The 23,163-nt window shown below is 38.0% G+C and overlaps 1 protein-coding gene across 1 annotated transcript; it reads right to left on the bottom strand.

Moving 5' to 3' along the window:
- Nucleotides 1-5,687: 5,687 nt before the first annotated feature.
- Nucleotides 5,688-22,782, bottom strand: UBA2 (ubiquitin like modifier activating enzyme 2). Its single transcript, XM_061458489.1, has 17 exons — nucleotides 22,590-22,782; nucleotides 18,823-18,906; nucleotides 18,504-18,574; nucleotides 17,327-17,391; nucleotides 16,747-16,847; nucleotides 16,460-16,581; nucleotides 15,752-15,819; nucleotides 13,382-13,503; nucleotides 12,419-12,518; nucleotides 11,726-11,886; nucleotides 10,767-10,860; nucleotides 10,561-10,673; nucleotides 9,941-10,096; nucleotides 9,273-9,369; nucleotides 8,543-8,648; nucleotides 7,615-7,751; nucleotides 5,688-6,757 (listed from the first exon to the last, which is right to left on the bottom strand). Exons 1-17 carry the CDS (start codon nucleotides 22,737-22,739, stop codon nucleotides 6,576-6,578), a joined length of 1,929 nt encoding a protein of 642 aa, XP_061314473.1. The 5' UTR covers nucleotides 22,740-22,782; the 3' UTR covers nucleotides 5,688-6,575.
- Nucleotides 22,783-23,163: the final 381 nt, after the last annotated feature.

Below are 23,163 nucleotides of genomic sequence, written 5' to 3'. Positions count from 1 at the left end.
CTGGGCCTCGCAGGCAGCACACTCCTGTTTCTCCTAATTGCCAGTGCCTTTAAGGAAGGGCTGCCCAAGCCAGTGGGCAGGGGGTCTGGTGGTTTGTTGGGGATTTTGTGTCCCTGAGTTGCAAACAGCTTAATGCCAAGAAAGCAGAGAACATGTCCATGTAAGAGTCCACCAGTGAAACTCTAGCCCTATTGAAGACAATGGCAGAAATCCCACTGGCTTGTACTGTGGTGTATGTTATATCAAATGTGGTTCTACTGACACATTGCAGGAGGGGAATGCTTTGTCTCACTTCATTAATTTAATGATTTGAAGCTACTCTACAGATTTGCTTACTGAACTGGATGCTACCTGAGTTTTTGCAGTTTTCCTCCTTGTCTCCAGCTTTAAAGAAATCAGTGAAATTATACCTTGAAGGCCAGAAGGTAAATAAGGCTTCTTATTACTCAGGGATTTACTGTTCTGGTTTCCAGTTTTAAAGCTGATTGGTTTCTTGGTGAGGAATATAGTGATTGTCCTTTTTCTCTGGCCTTTTTCAAGTTTAATTAAAAAAAAACCCTCAACAAAGCAAACCACCAAAAATCTTATGCATTTCATACAAAAATTATGCTGAGGAATATTTTTGTTTAGGATGGGGGGACTGAAGTTTTAGTTTTATTGGAAGTGATAGTGGTTTTGTATTTTCCAGTGCTTTGTTTTGCACGCTTGGGTCCTGTGTTAATTTGTGTTGTGATAACTTTAAGCAAGCTTTTTGGAATGTAAAGTTTGCATATTAATATGTACTTGGACTTAGGCGATTGGTTTGTAAATCACCTTGTTCTGCCATGTTTTTAAATATACTCATTTACAGTCGATCGTAGCGTTTAAAGCTGAAATTTTTGACTGCGTTTTAGGGCACCATCTCCTGGTAGACAGAGCACATTGTATTTTGAATGACTGCGAGGCACAACTATTTAAAGTATTTTTGACTAACACCACTCTGCAGGCGTACAGGTCATTTCTCATTCTAAATCTGCAATAAAACACTATTTAACATTTTTTACATTCTTCTTATTCATTGCAAGTGCAGCTATTCACTGTGCTGCACAAATTTAACTTCGGACAGGCCTCTGTGAAATTCCAGTCACAACAGGCGCTTTGTGGACCTGCTAGGTTAGACAGACAACATATGTCCAAGCACTTACAACTAATACACCATTTATGTATCGTATTTCTTTTATAGTTTCATCTTCTCTTACATATTTCAGACAATAGCGCTTCTGGCTAAAGCCCTTTATTGGCTCGTACTTGGAGACTGCAGATGGCCTTAGTCATACTTCCTTGCAGTCACAGGACATAATCCCTGTATATTCAAACACAAAGTTAGCTTAACAGCAGCCACTACATTTGCATAAATACATAAGTCAGCTCAATTAGCAGTGTACCTACTTAGTACTTTTAAGGAGGTCATAGGTTAATACAGCTTCTTAATTCAGGGATTTAGGGCTCTAAAGAGCTAAAATGTATCTTGACACATTAGCACGTTAGAAGAAAGCCCTCATTATGATACTGCAAACCATCATCTGGCAAAGAAATCAGATAGCATTAGTGCATTTAATAAAAACCAGAAACACTGTGTGAGGGTCAGACTGCTATACACATGCTTCCCTATTCTTCGCTGATGAAAAGCATCAGATTAACTGTATGCATCTCATCATTGCCATTCAAGAAACAAGGCAAGCTACGAGCACTGACCTCCTGACCTGGCAATACAACGCATTTCAGCTGCAATGAGAAGGATCATTTCAGAAGAAAGAGGACATTGGTTTGTGGACACCACCAGTTACATTTACATTTAATGGTATTTTCCATATAAAATGGTATTACAGAGATAACACTTGCTAACTGAAAACAATGAAGACATTTGCAAAAAGTATAGAGCTGTTTCATAAGCATTGGAACTAATGAAGGATGGTCTCCTACAGGTTTGTGTTCTACATGCTCTGCATTCTCCTGCTTGTAACTTCCTCTCCAAAACCTGCAATTCTATCACACCCTTTGTCTCACAGAGCTGTTCCACTGCTACAGACTTACCCTACTCTTCAGCCACTATAAGCAGTACCTCCAGGTTCCTCCCACTGTATTCACCTAGCCTTGTCAGTGTTCTTTTGTTTCTGGAACTCCTCTGTAACATCTTTATTCCTCTCCCAGGCCCACCTACGCACCACCTTTTCTCTGTCCCCTTTATATCCACAGCTCCCAGAAGCTTCCTAAAGTCCTAGTTTGGTCTCTTAGCTACCCTTTCTTCTCAACACTCTCGGGCTACCTCCAGCTGTCACTGGTTAGATGCAAACTCCCATGTGGACTTGCATAAAGGCCAGCACAGTACCGCACCTCAGAAGGCTAAGTGCTACTGTAGAAGTGGTTCTGTGTGTCTGTCTCTCCTTACCTACAGCCACTTACTGATGGAATTGCAGTAGCTTTGAGATCACTGATGTAATTGCTTAATGTTTGCAAGTAGCTTCAAATGCTGGAGAGGACTGGCAGAACAATTCCCTATCTTTTCTTTTGGAAATCATACTGAAAATTTGTCCGCGTTTCTCATGTGAGTGAAGGAGTATGTGGATGAGAAAGACAAATAATGACATGTACCTAAACAGCAATTTCCCTCTCTTAACAGAAACAGGTATCAAGCTATATCAAGGTGTACCTTTATTTACTTCATCCTATTCCTCCCTTAAAGAATCAAGGCCTCCAAAACAAAGCACTAAATTGCCTCCCCCTCCTATTCCATTTTCTTTACGTCTATCTTATTTGTAATCCCCCTGCTTAGACACCAGCCCAGAAATAACCTCAGGTGAGGAAAACACAGATGACTGACTTGTGTAAGATTTGTTGTGTTACTTTGATCCTGGTTTCTGTGTTTTAGATGCACAAAAGTGTGGGCTTCTTGTCCTTATAGCTGCAAAGCGAAGAAAGAAAATGTATCTACGTATACACACAGAAACAGCACACAAGGAAAAACGAATCTATGCTCCTTAATTCAGTGTTTATTCAGTATTCTAATCCAAATTTTAAATTTTGGGTCAGTAGAAAGATGGCTTGAAACAGGTATCAATGGTATATACTAACTGAACAGAAGCCTATTTTATCTAATGGGATTAGCAAGAGGTCTTTGTTGTAAAGGTCAGAACTTGAAATGGCACATCAACCTGTTTCCCAGCTGTCAAAGCCAACAGGCGAGGAAGGCATGCATCTATCCCTATGATTCAACAGTGAAATGGTTTCATGAAGTAAAATTAAAATGTCACATAGTTTGCACTACAAACATTAATTATCCACAGGTTAAAGTTGCTCTTTAAAGGTGGGCTGTCTGTTATCAGTTGCCCCTTAAGGGTAATCTCTAGATGCTTTGAGAATCAGACGGATGCACTTCTGCTGTTATGAAAGATACATTTATTTCTTTTTACAGTAAGGTTGTGGGAAGTCGTTACAAATTTCTTCACCATAAGCCAGAGCAGCTTAATGAATCTCTAGTTAACTGCTGCATATCAACAGTGGTTGATATTTCTTTCCATGCTCCACTGCGTAAAAAGAATATTGAACCAGCATACAAAGATACACTGCTATGTTCAGCTACGCTAAAGTATTTTACTTTGTCTTTTTCATACATGCAACTGAAATTCACTGCATAAATAAAAAAAGCATCAAGAATGAATTGTTACTATGAAAAGCAGCCAGAAAAGCTTATCATCTGCTTTACAGAAACTTGTTGCAGTATAAATAACTTGAGAACGCTGTGTGACAGAGGAGCAATTTGTACCACTGCAAATAGGAATTTCTAAACTGATTTAATAAGCCTGCCTCAAAAATTGTTAGTGAAGACAGAGCTGACATGAGAATTGCGAAGCTAAGGCGCTAGGAAGAATTCCTCCTCCATTTTAACATTTCAATCTTTCGTTTTCCAGCTACACTTCCTTCCATATCAGTATTGCTGCTATTAGCAGTTGAACAAGTTGTCAGTTGAAAAGTGGCTTGCCTTGTGGTATTTTTTTAATTACTTGAAAGCTTAATAAATGCTTCAATTTATAACTTGCTCTTAAGGGCATGAGAAAGTTAAGGTAGAAAATTCTACATTAATACAATGTTGGTGACTAGAAGCCAATTAAGGACACTCATACTCCAGTTCTGAAAAGCAGTTTTTCACTTAGCACAGAAGCAGCTTGCATTTTTCATTCAGCATTGCCAAACTTAAAAACCGATTAGAACAGCTGACACTGTATGAACAGCCTGTTGTATGTTCTATAGGAGCAGCCTGTGAAAAGAAGAGATTAAAAATCATTCACTTTATTTTGCAGGAAGGATGTAAGAGCATTTTTTGGCCATCTAACTTACTAACCAAACAAAAGCAACCCAATTACATCTCGTAAATACATCAAGATGAAAATGCTTGGGTAGTTAAAATTCTAGACTGCCTTTCATGCTGCAAACCAAATGATGGTGCATCATTAAAATTACTTGATTTTCTAAAATTTAACGTAGCCAGTGTCCTGCAGCAGTACCGCTCCATCAAAGATACACTGTCTAATTCTGAACATTTCTACAATCTGGCCTTCTTGACAGTTATCTACTGACCTGAAAAACTACCAAGTACCTTCTTGGATAGCAGCACCCCAAATACTTTATAATTCCAGCACTGTCATCTTAGGCTGTTAGCACTAGTAACTTAAGGAGCCAGTGAGACTGAATGGGACTGACTAGCCCCCCACCTTCTCACCCCCAAATCTGTTGGTGTTGTGTGTTAATTCGGGTCATACACCATTCAACTTCCAAGTCATGAACACTCAACTTCAGTAAAACTAATAACAATAAAGTTACCAGAATTATAGTTGAAAGCTAAGTTCCTGTGTATCAACCAGTACAAGCAGGGCAGTAAGGTAGGATCAGACTGTCCTAGATACATTACACATGCTATCAGCTTAGATAAAGCTTTGTCATGGCACAATAAGTACATCTTACTACACAGCTAAGCTATTAAATAACTAATTTAACCAACCAGCAACTTCATTTTTAGTAAAACTTTAAACCCAAAATGTCAGCCTTAATTTTGGAAGATGTAACTAGACATATTAAATTCTAGTGCATCAGCTGTTCATAGCAAGGAACTACAAAAGCTTCTCACCACAGCATTAAAAATCCTTTCTGTAATGCCTCTAATTTACATCTTTACCTCTTGGCCTTCACGCATGCTGTCCAAGAAGCAACTAACTCAAAAGTTAGTTTTTACCTTCTGCTTCTACACAGTTAACATCTTGTTCAAAATTCAGTTTGCAAATTGTAACAGAATAAATCTTGTCCAATCCTTTCCTCTGCACTGAAAGGCTAATTCGGCATACCTACATATAAATAGTAGCAGTTTTGGTTCACTAACACAAAGCTGGAAAACAATTTTAGTGCAGTGACAAGCAAAGGCTGATAAACGTGTTCTAAAGATCAACACTGATGGTTTTGAGAGCTACCAAAATAGTTAGATGAATGCAGCTGGTTTTAAGACACCGATTCAACACTGCACTTTTGTCCTGTGCGCAAGATGCGAAGTACAACAGACTGATGCTTTCTTCTTTCTGAAGGCATGAGGTGGCAAAGCATGCGTGTGGTGGTGCAAATGCTCCAACTGAAGAGGCCAATAACTGATTGTCCAAGAACAGAACCATTCACAAAAGTTTTATTAAAAAAAATCCCCTTTCACCTCAAACAAGTGAAGCTTAAGTTCTGTACTACTAGGTTATGTTTAGAAAAATGAAAATAATACAGTAACTTTTGAAGGCTATACATTGTAAAATCCCGTAAGTGCAAGCAAATATAGCAAGTATTTCAGATGTCATTTATTTGGTCCATCAGATGTACAGTATAGTAGTAGTATCTGAGTTTACAAAACATCAAATATAAATAACCTGAAACTGTAACAATACACAAAAATTTGCTTCTTACATTGACATACCAGGCAGTACGAGCTGAAAAACTTGAGTAAATTAACAGTTTTACAGTAATGTACATAGTTCCAGCTGAAGTTCAAAACCGCTGTTAGAACATGGCACTAATCTCTTTTATTGAATTTTTTTCTTCACTTGTTCAGGGTGTGAAAAATGTTTAGGACTAGGCTAAACCTGTTTTTCCTTCAAGAAAACAAACAAAGATAAAAAAATGAAAGTACTCAACATCTGGACATCAGATCATTACCCTTTACTAAATAATGGTAGGGTTTTTTCGTCCTATTGAATTATACCTAAACGGTATTTACACATAGTAACATGCTTTTTTTTATGACTGTTTAAGCAAATAATTATCTGTAAGTATTTATAAACTATGTTTCTACTACATTTAATATATGGAATTCATACAGAAAATCTTCTGAGTCTATTGAGAAGAGACCTTTATCATTAAGAGAAACAGATACAAATTATTTAAGTCAGTGTTTTGGTATTCACTTGGAACAAAGGCCTTAGTCTAGTTCTGTGCATCTTTCACATCCCAACATAATATGCTGTTACTGTATTACATTATCTGAATCATTTTGTCAAGGGGCATTTGCATGTTCAGTCTAATGCTATAATTTCATCTTGCTCTTCTGTCTGCTCAGTACGCACTCTCTTTGTACTGACACACTCTTTATCTTCTAGTTTTCTCTTGAGGGTTTTGTTTTCCATATCATCATCAACATTGCTTGAAGTACCTTCATCTTCAGAATCAACAATCAATACATCATCTTGATCTGGAGCTGCAAAATGTATGTTTTTAATTCAAGTGGATACTGTAAAGACAGCATACTCTCAACCCAAATTTCATACATAAAAATGTCCCTAATACAACAAATACAGCTTGAAGCATTCTTTATTATTGTCATTTAACTGCAAGAGTATTCTGAAAAATGTAAAACAGAACTAAGAGATATCTAACATATATGTCACAAGTATTCAGATTCATACACTACCCCTATAGAACACTATGATGTTTCCAGAACATGAGCCTTCAGTGCTGAAGCATCTGATATTGATTTAACTTAACCTACTTTGAGTATGTTCATATCCTCTATATTAGGAAGGTGATGGTACTTCTTCCTGAATAGGAAATACTATTTTCTTGCCATGCTTTGCTTGACAAGTGAAAAAGAATTATTTTGGAAGCAGATAATAAAGAGATCTTTTAAATTAACAAAATAAAACATGATCAAAGACTTCCACAAAGTAATTTTTAATCTGCTAGGAGAAAGTGATAAATTTGGTTGATACTTCCTGTCCAAGCAATAGCATGACCATCAGATAGAATGGGTCTAACGTGATTTAAAACACTGTGCAAAATGATGCATTTAAGATGACACCCCACTAAACCCTTGCAAGTTAAATATAATATAATTTCAGGTTGTATGTACTGTAAACCTTTGTAACAATCTTAAATGTGCATTTTTTAGCAATTGTAAATGTGCATTTTTCTATTTAATATTATATTTATACACTAAGGCAATTTAAATGCCTCTTACTTCATGCTGGCAAAGTCATAAAACTGAAGACAACCATTTTAATTGGACTACTTTACTGAAAGACTTTTTTTTATTTCATATTTATTACTGTTACTTACCTGTTGATGTTGAGGGCTGTGCTCCATCATCACTCCCATTGGTAATGTTCTTGGATGCTGGTTCTGATGGTTTAGGGCCAACTTTTTCAGGGGTATCACCAACAACTTCAAATTCTACATCTTTTTCTAGGTCTTCACTGTAGAAGAATACATATGCTTTTAAACAACTAGGTGAAAATAAAAAAATCCTGTCTTTTTAACAAAGCATGTATGTCATTACAGTGTTAGAGCACCCTGCAACTGTGACAAAACAAGAAAAGCACATTAAAAAAGAGGAAAATCTGTTTATGCTTTAGCTATTCATAAACACTGTTCCACCCAGTGACATGACTTAAAAGCATTACCTGAGCTTACCTTTCTTCCTCAATGTCATGTTCCTGTTCTCACTCAAAGTGCAGTGTGTAAAATTACTGTACAAAAATGTATGTTACTTGTCCAGGGTTAAATACACACACCAATTATTTCAAAGTGACTTCTATTTGCATTGCTGTATCTGAACACAGGTAGTCAAACATGGGATTTACTACCTCAGTAGCCTGGGTGGCTTTCTGCCTTCTAAAAGACTTTAACAGCAGTTTCTCATTTGCTGGCTGCCTCAAAAGTAAATTTGTTTTCTGCACTGTATTTTTATGCTGTGCAATGACAAATTATTCAAAAGACATTTTCCAATTACTCTTGGAAAAAATCCCCAAACAACCAAGAAAACCAACACCCCACCCCCCCAAAACGAAAAAAAAAAAAAAATCCACAAAAACCCAAACACCCTAAACTTTATAAATTCATTAAAAAATAACAATTCCTCTTTTACCTCTTTACTTTCTGTCTACAACTTAATCTTTGAGCTTTATTCATTAATTTAAAATTTATTAATTGGAAATTCCCTGTGGAACTGTTCTATATACAAAAATAATTATTTCAGCATCCTTACCTGTGAAGCACATTAATTAACAGTGTATAGTCCTGGAGGAAATCATCGGCTTGCAGTCGAGTGCCGTTTCGAATTCCAAAGTCTGATAATTTCCTGTGGTTATTTGCTACAAAAAAAGTGAAAACCTGCAGTACGTACAGTTGTAGTGTATACAGCTATTTATGTAAAGATCCTTTACACCTGAGTAAGTATGATGAAATGACTACTCCAGAACTTCTATGTAGAAACGTAAGATTAACATTTATTAGCTATATTTAAAGATAGCCATCAGGAGCGAAAACTGCTTATGTTTGATGTATTTACCCCTCGTGCATCATGTTCAAGCACTTCACTATTATTACATTTAGAAACATTTTGGAGAGAATATTTGTATTACAACAGTGCTTTCAAGCATCATTAAAATGACCACAATCTAAGAACAAGAAAATGAAGCAGCCTTGTGAAGAGAGGAAAATGACTGATGCACTTTCATAGGTGAATACCTACTCTTGAAAGGAATCCTGACACTTCAGGTGAAAAGTACTTTAAATAGGAAAACTGAGCTGGACATGCAAGCTTGTAGATGATACCAGTAGCTATTTTTGAGGCACTTAAATACTTACAATCCAGCTCTCTTCAAACATTAGCCTATAGGATGAACCCTAGAACATTTGCTATACTTCCATTCTGCATATCTTGATTTCTTCCTAGTTTGCATCTACCCTTACCTAAAAGGCTTCAGTATGCATACCTTCTGTTTCTCCTTCTTCTGAAGAGATAAGAATAGTTCCTTTTCCATCATCTATTTGTACATCTGGTGCTACCATAGCAAATTTTTCTTTCACTATCTGAAAAGATGTAGGTGATTATTTAATTAAGATTGGACTTAAAAACACTTACAAAAAAGAACCTTGAATTATATTGATTTTCTTATCCTGGTTCATTTTCAGACATCTGCTGAAAAACTATAATGCCTATACTTTTTTTTTCCTTTTTTCTTTTAAATTTCCATGAACAAAAGAATGATATTTTTTGCTGTCTGAAATCTACAGGTTTAGATATGCTGAAAAAAATTTAGAACACTTCATAAAATGGCAGAAACACATCAACTGTGACTATACAGCTGTATTGTGGCTACTGAACAACTGAAATACAAATTCATTTTTTGTTGTTAAATACAAACAGGCTTTTAAACAACCAAAGTCATAAAATACAAACATTCTTTCACAAGATACAAGAGTACACATGGGTAAGAAGCAGACTGGCTAATCTAGGTCGTCTTGTTGCTCAGAGAAATGCAAAATGTAAAGCAAATATAAAAGTTGGTGTTCAGTCAAAATACACAGAGCAAAACCCTAACTTTACTAATTTACAGTATTAGAATAATAACAAAAGTTGTAGCTGATACTCAAGATTTACCTTATCCTGGAGCATTAACACAGTAACTTTGTGTACATTAAGTTTCACAGTCACTTCTGGCTTACTTGCACATACATAACAGTTGGGATTTGGAGGATCCAAAGCACAAGGAACCAATAGCTTCTTTCTGGGATTTGGCTGCTTGTTCAGAAAAATCTTGAGGACAGAAAAGAACAAAACAAGTTATTCTGTAAGTAACAGCAGTCATAAAACCTGTTTTCCTACAGATTTATTCTTTTAGTCTCACAGGTTGTTCTGTTCCCTCATTCTTCTTGACATGCCTGCTGAACAGGAAAAAGTATGTATTACAGCCAGTCCACAGGAACACCTGTGCTGACTGACCAGCTGCTGCCAAATTAAGAGGAAACAACGATATTTCAAATGATGTCAGTCTGGTTCTCTATCCTATTCAGCAAATGATTTTTATTAACTCAGAGGAATTTAATGTTCCTTAAGGCTTCTACTTCTTTGTTTCATTGTGATTGAAAGTTCCCAGCACATTCAGAATCTACTGAAGCAACAACTGAGAGACAGTAAAACTACAGAATAGTCAAAGCAGATTGTGACTTCTAAACAAGTAATAAATAACAAGAAAGTAAAAGCATCTCATTCCTACTTACCGTTCTACACTGATCTATTTTTCCTGACAAAATCTTCAAACCCTCCAGCACTATGAGACCAGCTATTACCGCATTAGTAGTAGCTATAGCTGGGATAATATTTCCTGCCATTGCTGCAAAATAAGCAAGAGTATGCAAGGTTTTTAACAGTAAATGAAAAGTTTAAATTATTATTTAAATAAAACAGTGCTGTATTTTATCCTTACACTTGATATCAAATCTGCTCTTCATATTCATACTGAAAACATGCATCCTGAGGTTCGCAGCAGAAGTGACAAAATCCAGCGCAGAAGGATCATCCTTGACAAGAAGTTAATACATTAAGTATTTAAAAATCACATTAGTCACTGGAAAAAACTTGCAGCATGCATTTCCTAAAACCTTAAAAAAAAGTCTGTGCAGTATTCCATTCCAAAGGCAATATACTTCCTCTTTCAGATGCCATGTTTAGTCAGAGAAGTGATACTTGAAATGCACGTTTAGCAATTGTACTTACTATTTCAGTAGCATATTAGAACCAATAAAATGCCTTGCATGTTCAAAAAAATACCCAAATCCTAAATCTTACAATGTTTTACGCTCAGTTTCAAAAATGGGTGTTTCAGAAAGAAGTATTTTTACTGTCTGTTGTAATATTATTTTATTATTTTGTCCCTCCTGTATTTATGGACTACTTTTTTTTCTTATGCTAAATGACAATGACTGCATGAGGATTACCCTGTGGCGCTAATAGAGAAAATTCTTTTCTTCTTCAGTGAAACTCATATCAGACACCTATCATCAGAGATAATTAGAAGGTACAACTCAGTAGAACTCTGACTACAACTCACTGTTTATAAGCATGTTTTAGAGAAAGCTAAAAAGCAAAAAGTGAAGTTGCATTATTAAAATATTTTCAAAATCAAAATATGACAAGTACTTCTGAATTTGTGCTTTCTGAAGTTGGTGAATTATTTTACATCACAGTTAATCCTTACGCTCAGCAAGTTACAAAACACAGTGTTTAAAGTTTGTATTTGTTTACATATGCAAAGTGCTTTCAGTGAGGTGCCAGACATTGTTCTAACTAGTACCAGAGTACTCTTTTGGAATGAAACTGAGTATAATTAATATTTGTACTATACATGTAGACTATAACTGGTTCTTATGTATTTGGCAGACTAACTTTATCCCATATAAGCTCTGCTCCATCACCCTTCTCAGCCAGGTGAAGTCTCAGGGTTTCAACACTCTTTGAAAATAAGTGTGCATAGCTCTTGACATCGAGAACCTGCTGATCCTTCAAGACTGCAGAAGACTCATTTTGTAGATCAGATGTGTTTTTCTCTTTGGGAAAAGGAAAAAAAAAGTAAGATCAGGAAGACTTAAAAATCTCACAGAAGTTCTCTCAAAGAGCCAAGCATTTTCCAATTTCAGCAAAATTATGTCTTTTCTAAATTGAAGAATATCCCTAAATTATAGCAGCCCAAACATTTTACAACAAATCTCCATTTAAAACTGCAACTACATTTGTACCAATTGCCTACACATGAACGAATTACAGCAAATGTAAATTTTCAGCAAAACTCAGCTTTCAGAGATAAATACATCAGTGCTCCTAGAATAAGCTGATACATAATTTTGTGAAATGTGAATTTTCTACAGCCAATACGAAATATCTAAAATAACAACTGCAAAACAGTTTTAGAAAGAAAATGTTTTCTATATAGAGAAAAATTTTAAATCTTCCGTAATTGCAAAGAATTAAGATGATTTTCCAGTACTCAACTGTGGCACTGAGAAAATTAAGTATCACAGAGATGCCTTAATAAACAGCAAGTATGCCTTACAAATAAACAGTGGGAGGAGGGATAATTACCTTGACTTTGTACCTCAGCCCAGTCCAGTGGTACTGGAGGTTTTCTTTTCCTCCACAGTTTATCCATTGTCAGCAGGTACCTAATGTCATCTTTGAAAAGCTAGGAAACATTAAAACAAAAAAAAACAAAACACATCAAAATGAAAGGTAAAAAAAAAGGGCATACTTTATTTTTATATCTGATGTGAAATTGAAAAATCAGTATGATATTTATGAGATCTTGCTTTTGTCCTTGAAAATATTTTCAAACACATAAATAAAAACAGATTTGAAAAATTTCATATTCCTCATCCTCTAAAACTTATTACATAAAGCAGATGTAGCTCTGATTAATCTGAGAAGGAAGAAAGTAAAAATCAAGAAACAATAATCCAAACATGCAGTGGGTTCATTTGCCCGCTGAAGCCAACACTACAGCTATTTGTAGCTCTCCAACATATTCTTACCTACATGCCAATGTGTTTCCAAAGTAATTGCTAACTATCTGCCAACGTGTTTCCAAAGTAAAGTTATTACTAACTATCAACATTACATTCTATACAAATTTCCTCTATTTATCCACTTTCAGCAACTATTTGGAAGGAAGACTCTTAAACCGGTTTGTATTTCTCATGCCGGAGTCTGATTATACACAGATGACTGATAGATTTTAGGTCCTCAGATTGTTTGATTATACCCAGTGAAATTCCTACAGAACTCAGGTTTACCTTTTCATATTAAAAGGAATGTGAATGCAGTGTTTCTGTACAGTACAGACAAGCTGCTGAAGCCATCTGTACAACACAGATGGAATGTCATAAAACAAACAAGTGTTGTAAAAGACCAGTATTACAGCAAAGTTGGTGGAAGTTGTAGCATAACTGCATAATAAATAGCTAGCATTAAGTGTCCAAACTGGGGTTTGGCAACTTTCAGCACCTCATGCACTTCAAATAAAGAAATTTATGGGGGTAAAGAAGATACCTTAGTAAAAAGTTTAACCGGATCATATCCAGTTGATTTAGCCCACTCCTTAGTTGAAACACGTTTAATCTCACCATCTTCACTGGATGCTCTTGCTCTGGCTTCTGCTTCTGCTGGCTCCCCTATTAATAAATATGAACCAATATTTCAATTAAAAACAGGAAAGTTCCCATCCAAACGCTTCCCCTGGAGTCAATAATCAAATTTATGCACAGACCATAAAATGGCTTTACTGTGCCAAAAAAGCTGAATTAGACAACAGTGCGACTACTCCTGTTTGCGTCTGCAACTGCAACTCACTAATTTAACTTGTTGTCACCTCTTTCCTTTATTGGCAGAAAGAGTGAACAATTGTTCCCGGATACTCTCCACGTAATGTTGTGATTTCATGTATGTCCAGTGATTCTCCTTTAGTAGTCTCCAGTCTCAGTTTGGTTAGAACTTCAACACAAAAACACCCATCTTATCTTGGTTCTGGTTATTTCTATTCAAAAACATTACATGCACACAGATGCTTTTCATTTTGTGTTTCTTTCCCAGTCACATCCAGCAACTGCTATCATGATTCCTAATAAGCAGCAGGTTGATGTTTTCATAAAACTGTCTATTAACATCTTGACTGAATAAGAAAAATCAGAGACCATCCTTTATATGTAAAGTTGTGCATGTTTCCCCTTTTCACCAATGCATTATTTGCATCACTTTATATTTATCTGCACCAAATCTACCTAATGTCACATTGCCCAGTCATTGTGCAGCATTCCACCACTTTTTACAGTCAGTTTTCATCTTTATCATCGTGACTTTGCCTAATCCTGGATGCTGAACAACACTGGTCCCATCCCCAATCTGAGACTCTCCTCTAATCACCACGTATCTCTATCATTTAAGTAGTTTAGCCACCTCAGGATCTCCATCCTTTTTTCTTCCCATGGCTGCAGAGCTCCTTCAGGTGCCTCACAAAAGCTTCTGAGTGCCCCCTGCAGATTCAGAAGACCGTAAACCAGATACGTTTGTCCACAGGCTTCCCGATTCCTTTAAAGGACCTGCAGAGCCATGCGAGGCATGAATTCCCTTTGCAAAGGTTGCACTGGCTCTCCCCTGATAAACCACGCAGTTCCACTGATTCTAAACAGCACTATTGCTATGGACAGTTTGCCCACTACAGCTCAGCTACAGGAGGACCTCCTGTAATTGCCCTGGTATCTTTGTTTAAATAAGTGGCATTGTCTGCTACCTTCCAGGTATTCCAGAAGCCACTGTTTTGAGTAACTTTATATACCACTGTTTTAAAGGCTCAGTTATTTCATTCTATACATTCTATAGGAACAATCTGTTGGGTGATCACTATCTGATGTTCAGAGAATTCTCTAAGCTTCCTCTCCCAAGTCTGTTCATCTATCAAAGGATCCAAAAGAAGAAACAATAATGCTTATGCACCTGCACAGTAACTACAGTTACTGTCCTTATAGAAGAATACTGAATAGCCATAAAAACATCACTCAAAATGGGCATATTTCCTATACAGATTAACACAGAAGTGTTTCAGTCTAGAAGAGCTCACATACAATCCTGCTATTTCCTTGCAACCCCTCAGCTAGGAATGGAAAATATAGAGTGACTACAAACACCACTCAGTTCTCAGTTCAAAAGGCAAGCTAAGTAAACATTACTTAGCAACAACTAAAACCACTGGCATTCTCAGCGTTGTTTGAAGGCTGAAATTCAAAAACACAGCCCTGCACCAGCTACTAAGAAGGTGAAAATGACTGCTACTGCTGAACCCAGGACAAGAGGGAACAGGACTCTCCCCACATATACAAGCCCATTCATCTAAATCATATCTTAACACTCGGACGTGTTAACTGGAGCTTTATGATTAGCATATTGATTGTGCTCCTCACAGCTGTTCTACACACACTACCTGAGAAAATTTGGTGAATGCCAGTGACCCATCTTACACTGTATTAAAAAGTCTTCATGACAGCTGAAGTAATCATTTAATAATGTTTTAGGCTGCCCACAAGGGCCACACTTCTGATAGGTGAAACTATTAAGCTGTAGTTACTTTGCAATGTTGGTTTGCTTTTTTTTTTGCATATTCTCCATGCAAAAACCTCTGGTACGCACTATGGATCAAGTTAACTAAAAACATGGAAATTGTTTCAAATATAAGCGACAGTAGGAGGGAACCAAATTATGCACCATGTACATGAAGATCTGTTAGGGAAAGTAGTGTCAGCACATCCCAAACTCTTACTGCTCAAGGGCACAGTAAATGGAATCATCTTAAAAAAAAAAAAGTAGCTGAACTCTCTAACCTTAAGAGATGTATAGAAACAAGAACCGTTTGGCTTATTTCACACTCACAGGCAGCTTCAGGATCAGCTCTGTCAGGAGAGACTTCTTGATCAGCATCTTCTTCTCCAAACAACTGGCTATATAATAATTGAGAACAATAACACCATACTAGAATTTTATCGTATCTTATGACTGAAATATTTGCTAAGAGATATATATATCCACTTTAGAATTCTTGCTATCAGAGCACCATTTCACACACTGCTTTTTAAATTGTTGGGATTCATCACACATGGTCTTAACACTGGAACACAAAATGTCCAATACAAAAACTAATTTAGCAAACCAGTTCTGTATTACTCACTCAACAGTTCACCTAGCACTGTATTTATATTGCAGTACTGAATGCATTCCCTATAACCCTCCAAGATCCCAGCAAACTTTACATCTGTTAATACATGCATTAAACTGAAAAATGTGTTAACTTCACACGCAGGTGAAGAACAAAGTAAACAGTACTGTCCCAAACTACTAGATTTTCTGTGATATTAAAGCAAGGTCTAAGTACTAGCTGACCTTTCATCTTTATATTAAAATTAAAAAAGCCCCAAATCGCACCCTAAAACCCAGGCCAAAAAACTGGAGGTTTTCCCTATAATCCATATTCATTTGAACACAAAACAAACCAAAAAGAGCATGTTCACTTTATTTCTCTGTCTGTAGGTTCAGCAACCAGAAGAGTGAACCACAGTACCTGTTTTCAAATAAATCACTTACTTGAACAAATACTTAGCCCACACAATGCAGTGGATAGGTTCTGATGGTGTATTTCGGATTGTGCAGCCTGGAAAAGTCTTCTGAGTTGGTTTGGGATGACATTCATAACATTCTGTCACTCCCTGGTGAAAAGCAGAATATTTACGTGTCACACTGTGAAGGCTACTGATAGCATATGCTATTACCAGCTGCACTGTAACTCTATCTCAAAACACCCAATGCCCTGTTGTTTAAAATAGCCAATGATTTAAACTTCAAGCAACAACAGTAATAATAAACAAACTAACCTTTTTAATAACTGTTACTTGTCCAAGGTATCCTGCTGTTCCACTCTCTATAAGAGGAACATCAGCAGCCAGACACATCCTGTTCACATGGTTGCGGGCAGCTGCAAACCAAGAGATTTTAAAGAGAAACAGAAAAAAAAAGTTTTACTTCTCCAAATTCAAACCAGACTCCTATGCAAACATTTATCCTTAAGTGCCTTATTTCATCATAAAGCACTACTACACCTTTTTGGCAGTTATTTTTCAATTAACACAAAATACATCAACAGTATTAAATATAACAAATTCAACTGAATAAAGTTACACATGTAGATATGATAATCATCAGCTCCTATAAAGCAGCAGCACAGCAGTTAAAGTTTACCTTCTAAACGCCTGTAAAAGCACTAACTACCCTTTCAAGTTTCTAGTAAAGCACACAAGTATTAGTGAAACTACAGAGAGGTTAAGAGGATACTTATTATTTAACTGACATTGCAGAAATACTAAGAGTAAAACACATTAAAGTTCTGTGTGTATGATTATTCATAGGAACAACAGTTATTTTCATCTCCAATAAAAATCGTAGTGAAAACTTCACCTCTGTTATCGAGAGCATTCATAACCAACGTAAACTGGCGGAAGAACTCTACGTTATAGTCAGGGCTACAGAAAAGAAAAACAATACTCAGAATGGTATATCAAAGTTGTTGGTTATTATGACACAGTAGAAACTATACACATGCAAAGAGCAGACTGATGTGATAGGTTACACATAATATGAGCTTACTGCTAGCCTTTGACTGCCTCATTTGCCTTCTGCCCATTTTAAAACTGGATGAAATAATGGATTTTATGCTGCTGGAAGGAAGCTATTGCAATTAGTGCTAATTTGACCAATGAAACAGACAGTCAATGAAGAAACGATTATACTGTTCCGACAGTAATATGAGTAAATTGGCTGAGCTGTGGTGACTGACCTTAAAAACCACCAGCTGAGGCTAAAATGTGCACACTGTAATTACCATTTCATCAGACTGTTGATAAGTCATTACACTGTGATAGCTCAATTGGTTTTCATTGTACCTCCATACTTTTAGGATCCAAGACACAGGATTTTAAAATCTTGATGCTTTAGTACCTTTACATTGCATTTTTCTGATTTAAAGACGTACGTGATGAGAGAATAAAGAGGAAACAGGATTAACGGTTTTACAGTTTCAGAAGGATGCAATGAGTGTTTCAGTGACTACTAACATCAGAGTTCAAACCTTAACATGTCACAGTATCAATTTTTAAGAAACCAAATAAATACAAATTAAAACATAGGAAACAGTTAATGAAAATCTACATAATCCTGTACTCTAGTCACTGGCTATGGATCATAAAGACTAAATTTTAACAGTTTTGGGCACACATAATACTCAGTTACCTAAGACAAATGACTTCTTTTTTTTCATTGCAGACTCAACATTCACATTTACTTTAACCTAATAATGGCTCAAAACACCAGGACAGCCTTACAGTGTAGAAATTCATATACTAAATGTTGCTAATAAAATGAGAAATAGATATAAGCAAATGACTACAGTGTAGCACCAGAACTACTCAAAACTCATTCAAAATCCACACTCCCACTCAGGTTTGTGGTAGTCTAACAGCTTTTTCTTCTTACTCTGGTAGCTGTGTAAAATATCTTAAAGCACCCCATCACAGCACTTAAATAGCACAGTACTTATAAACTAAAATATGTAATTAGAGCATAAAACCAAACCTACTTCATGATGCTATCATGGTAAGCTATAATATTAGCCTCTGGATAAAACTGTAACACGCTTTCCTTGGCAACCTAGAAATAAACACAAACAAAAAACCACTTATTATTTCTTCTTTCCTTCTAAAGATAGACTTAATACCAGTTGAGTATCAAGTTGACTACCTTAAGAGACTAAAATACTTTTATAATGAAATGCTGTGGATAGTCAAGACCAACCAACCAACACTTCCCTTTCACAATCGAAACAAAACTGTGACATGTTTCTAAAACTCAGTATTATTTTGTAGACAGTGAAACATGGTCTTTGACTTTTTCCTTACCTGTGATTTTGATCTTCCAACATGTTTCTTTTGAAACAAAAACTGCCTGTTGAGATTGCTGACATCAATAGTATCCAAATCAATCTATAAACACACAAGAGACAGCCATTTCACTTTTACAGAAACAAAAGGAACATAATCATTAACAGAGTTTGAAGCAAATGAGATTGACCAAAATGCATAAACTTTACAAACTCCTTTTCAGACCTGCATTCAGGGGTTACATCTGCACTATAACAACTGTGGAGGCACGAGTGATCACCTATCATCTTCATGAATCCAGTCATTTTAAATAATTACTAACAATGGAGCCATATGTCAAAAATTAAGGGTTACATACAATGAACTTTCTGAATAAAGAGTCCTTACTAAAACCACATGTGAATTTTGAGATAGGTATGCACAGTAGTTAGGACAATCAGTTACTGACCTTCTGCTGTTTACTGCAAAATAAAGATGTTAGTGAGAATTCATAAGGAGCAGTGCACAGACTCAAAAAGGACAGTGCAGACGTCAGTCTAGCCAAGTCACATAAGACTCAACTTGGGACTAACCACCCTTTCCACTGGCTCTGTTCCACGCTTCCCCAAGGTCAAAGAAAGGCTATTCAGCAAACTAATTAGTACTTCTACTTTACATCTGAACATGGCTTTGAGCAACTGAATCAGTTCACTGAGGGCTGCACTGTGTTCTAATACATACACTCCAGAGCAAAAGGCTTTACTGGTTGTCACCAGGGCTAACTGCTTAATTGTATATTAAAAAATTATGAAGTCTATTTGAAAAAAAAAAAACAAACAAACCACCAAAATCCAATCATGCAATCAAGATGTGTAAGAACATGTACCACAGAACACCTGTGAAGTGCAACCTCAAAGGATGCCATGACTGTAGTCCCCCTAACGGCCATGATTCTATTTATTAATACCTGCACATAAGCATCAGAATTTCAAATGTGTTTACCTCCCACCACGAGAATTAAGATTTAATTAGAAATTTGAGATTTATTCCTACCTTTGATGCCACTACTTTTGCTTTAATTAAACAGTTGCTCTGATCCACCATCCTTTAAGAAGTCCTCTCCTGTACCTAACATTTTTAACTAGGATGGGAGACGATTTTTTGGAGCCTCAGAGATATTTCTCCCCAATTCCCATACACACTGTTGACATAATCAACACAGTAATGCTTCCAGCTATATGGAGAGTACTATCAGACCAAGTGTGCAGCATGGAGTTGAAACATGATCTACTGAGGGTGTTCTCATACACTTCTAATTTTATTAACCAAACCTGAAGAGTGAAAAAGTATGCCATGCGCTTCTCAGTGAAGACCCTTTGCATGCGAGATTCATGCTCCAAAATTAAACTGCCTGTTTTCTGAAGAGAGTATTTTTTAAATCTAAGTTTTAATATATTAAGAATTGTAATAGTAAAGAATTTTATTTAAACACTAAATATGTGTAAACAGAAAAAACAAAATGCTTTAGGGAAGTATTATAAAGTAGTATAAAGACTCTTAATTTTTATAGGATCCTAGTAACTACCCATGATCTTGCATCTTTAAATGAAAATGGTATTTGAGTGAAAACACATTTCTACCTCCTTTCCTTTCACTGAGACATGCTCAAAAAGCTTGCTTAGTCCAAAGCCAGAAAGCCCAAGAACCTCAAGTGGTAATGATCAAGTGCATCATTGCTAAAACTTCCACTACCAAGAAAGCATTCAGGAGTTTAACTGGAGATGATAACAAATGATGTAACCCACACCTGAGAACAGTACTACCAAGGCCAACAGAAGCAAAGCAAGTTTTTCTCCGAAGAGAATACCCGACACCTTTAAGCCTCACGAGAAGCTTCAGTCTAGCTCAGAATAATCAGAATATAACAGTTCTCTTATTAAAACAGCTTTTACATTATTCCAATTTTTGTAAGTCAGAAGGAAGGGCCTCAGAGCTTCATAAGAATATACATATTCATGTTCAGACCTGGATTTTGAGTAATTAGATTTTGTTCTTCATGAGGACAAAGGCACTGCCTTCCATAAAGTATACTTAATGAAATCACGTATTTGCAAGTTGTCAGGTATTTAAAACTACTAGATTTTTTTTAATAGTATTAATATTTTTTTTTAATTCACAACTTATAAAATATAAAGCTTTTTCAGATGGCCTTGTTTGTTAGTATTTAAAAACCAACGAAAACCCTCAACAATACCATTAACGTTGATAAAAGCAATTTATTCTCCCAATAGCACATTTCATCTCTGTATACCAATTCTCTTTTTGCTCTCACCTCATCTTCTGCCCACCCACTCCATACGTTATTAAAACATTACTGTCTTGCATAGAACATTGCCAATGTATTTTTAAATTAAGATGGCCCTGATCCAACATGTACTTAAGTTAATGGAGTCCAACTTGCCTTGAAAAACAATACAAAAAAATCAAACTATAGTAAGTGAAAAAAATAAGTGTACTGCAATGAGATTTATCCCTAATGACTAACTGGAAAATCAGTAGATATTACACTCCTTCTATTAGAATGGGCTGCAGAAGTACACAAATGACACAGCAAGGTAGGAAAAAGTAAAGAGGAGAAAAAGTCCAGTCCAGGACACACAGGATTCCACTTTTTTGCACATGTTTATTTCACCAGTACAATACTAAAATCAGATGGGCTGTCAGCGTAGACTGAAATCAAAGGGACAACCTGGAGTTACACTTAAGCATAACCTACAAGTTTTAAAATATTGCAGTAGAAAGGCCTTAGTTTTCTGAACAAGGCAAATTGCTGCACACCTCTACGAGCAGATACAGTTTTAGACAAAAGCTGTTTCTGCGTGCTTTGCTCAACAAGTCTGACTGTAAAAACTTCTGACAACTTGTCATGCAAAACTCTCAGATGTGACTCCTGGCCAGGCACAAACATGAACATATGTATTCAAGGAAACAGCCCTGTGCTCCACCTGGCTTTGTACTCCCATGAGTTCTTAAAACCATATACTTTTCATAAAACAAGACATTACTAATAAAGGTCTGAAAGCTGGGTAATCAGACGTTTGCTAATAATATTTCTCTCCAACCCCTTCTTCTCTACCACCTCTCAATTCTGCCCTTCCTATACACAAGAGATAAGCATCAGGACGCAAAACTGAAAGCACAGATCGCAGGAAGCTGTCGTGGCCGGTCTCCTAAAACTGACAGCTTTACAGCTCGGTATCTGAAAATACAGTTCACCTCCCACCAATTCAGTTTTCCATCACTGGACCGTTACTGGCAGCATCAGCGAAGGCGGCATTAGGATCTCTGAAGATCACTCGTGGGGCAGCCAACATGGCACACTGCTGTCTCCTGGGACAGTTCACCTACGGGCTCCCAGAGAGGCGCAACCGCTCCTCCGCAGAGCTACGGCGGGACCCAGGACGGCGGACGGGCCGCCGGGGGGAAGCAACACTCGCTCTGCCGGGCAGTCCAGGCACAGCTCGGCCCGGCCGCTCTGAGGCGGGGACGCGGATGGCGCCCGCAGGCCGCGGCGCCTTTGTGGCGGGGCCTGTCCTCGCCTCGCCCGGCCGCTTTGGCGGGCCAGGAGCAGTTTGAAAACACGCAGACAATGCGGCTGGCGGGAGCGGCAGCGCAGCCACAGCGCCCCCCCACCCCACCCCACCCCGGCCGCCCCGGCCTCCGCCCTACCCCCCGAACCGCCGGCGCCCCGGCCTCCCCGCCGGCCCCTCACCCACGCCAGCCCCCGACCCCAGCCCGGTCCGCACCACGTCGATGTTGCTGAAGCCGGTGAGCACCAGGTCCTTGAGGAGCTCGCAGCCGATGCCGCCGGCTCCCACCACCAGGAGCCGCGCCTGTGCTACTGCCTCCGCCAGCTCGCTGCGCAAGGGGCCCGACACCGGCACCGGCACCGACATGACTGCGGGCGAACAACGGCGGCGGGCAGCGGGGCAAGGCGCGCGACTTTCTCCAGCCGGGCCGCACTCCGGACAACGAGACCGGGCGAGACCAGAGCGGCGGCCGCCCGCCTCGTCCGCAGCGCCCTCTGCCAGCCAGGAGGGCCTCGGCTCTCTCCGTGCACCGCCCCCGAAGGCTGCGGCGGGGAGGAGTTTGTCGCCGGTTCGAGACCAGCTCCTACCGCCGTCGCTCGGCCCTGCTTCGGCTGGAGACTGCCTCGGCTGCCTGACTTCCAGGGAAGTCCGTCCTCGCGGGCTACAGCCAGGGATTGAAACACGGGGACCCGGGCTACCGGCTGTGGCCGGGAAACAGAGCAGGCTGGCACCTTGGGGAGCGGGGGCAGCAGTCCGGGCCGAGCACGAGACGTGTATCTGCAAGCCTAGC

This window comes from Pezoporus flaviventris, unplaced genomic scaffold, assembly GCF_033815535.1.
Source record: "Pezoporus flaviventris isolate CSIRO_AGI_PZ_B2104156 unplaced genomic scaffold, CSIRO_AGI_Pfla_v1 ptg000027l, whole genome shotgun sequence".
Taxonomy (NCBI): domain Eukaryota; kingdom Metazoa; phylum Chordata; class Aves; order Psittaciformes; family Psittacidae; genus Pezoporus; species Pezoporus flaviventris.
This window is presented reverse-complemented; position numbering and strand designations above follow the sequence as displayed.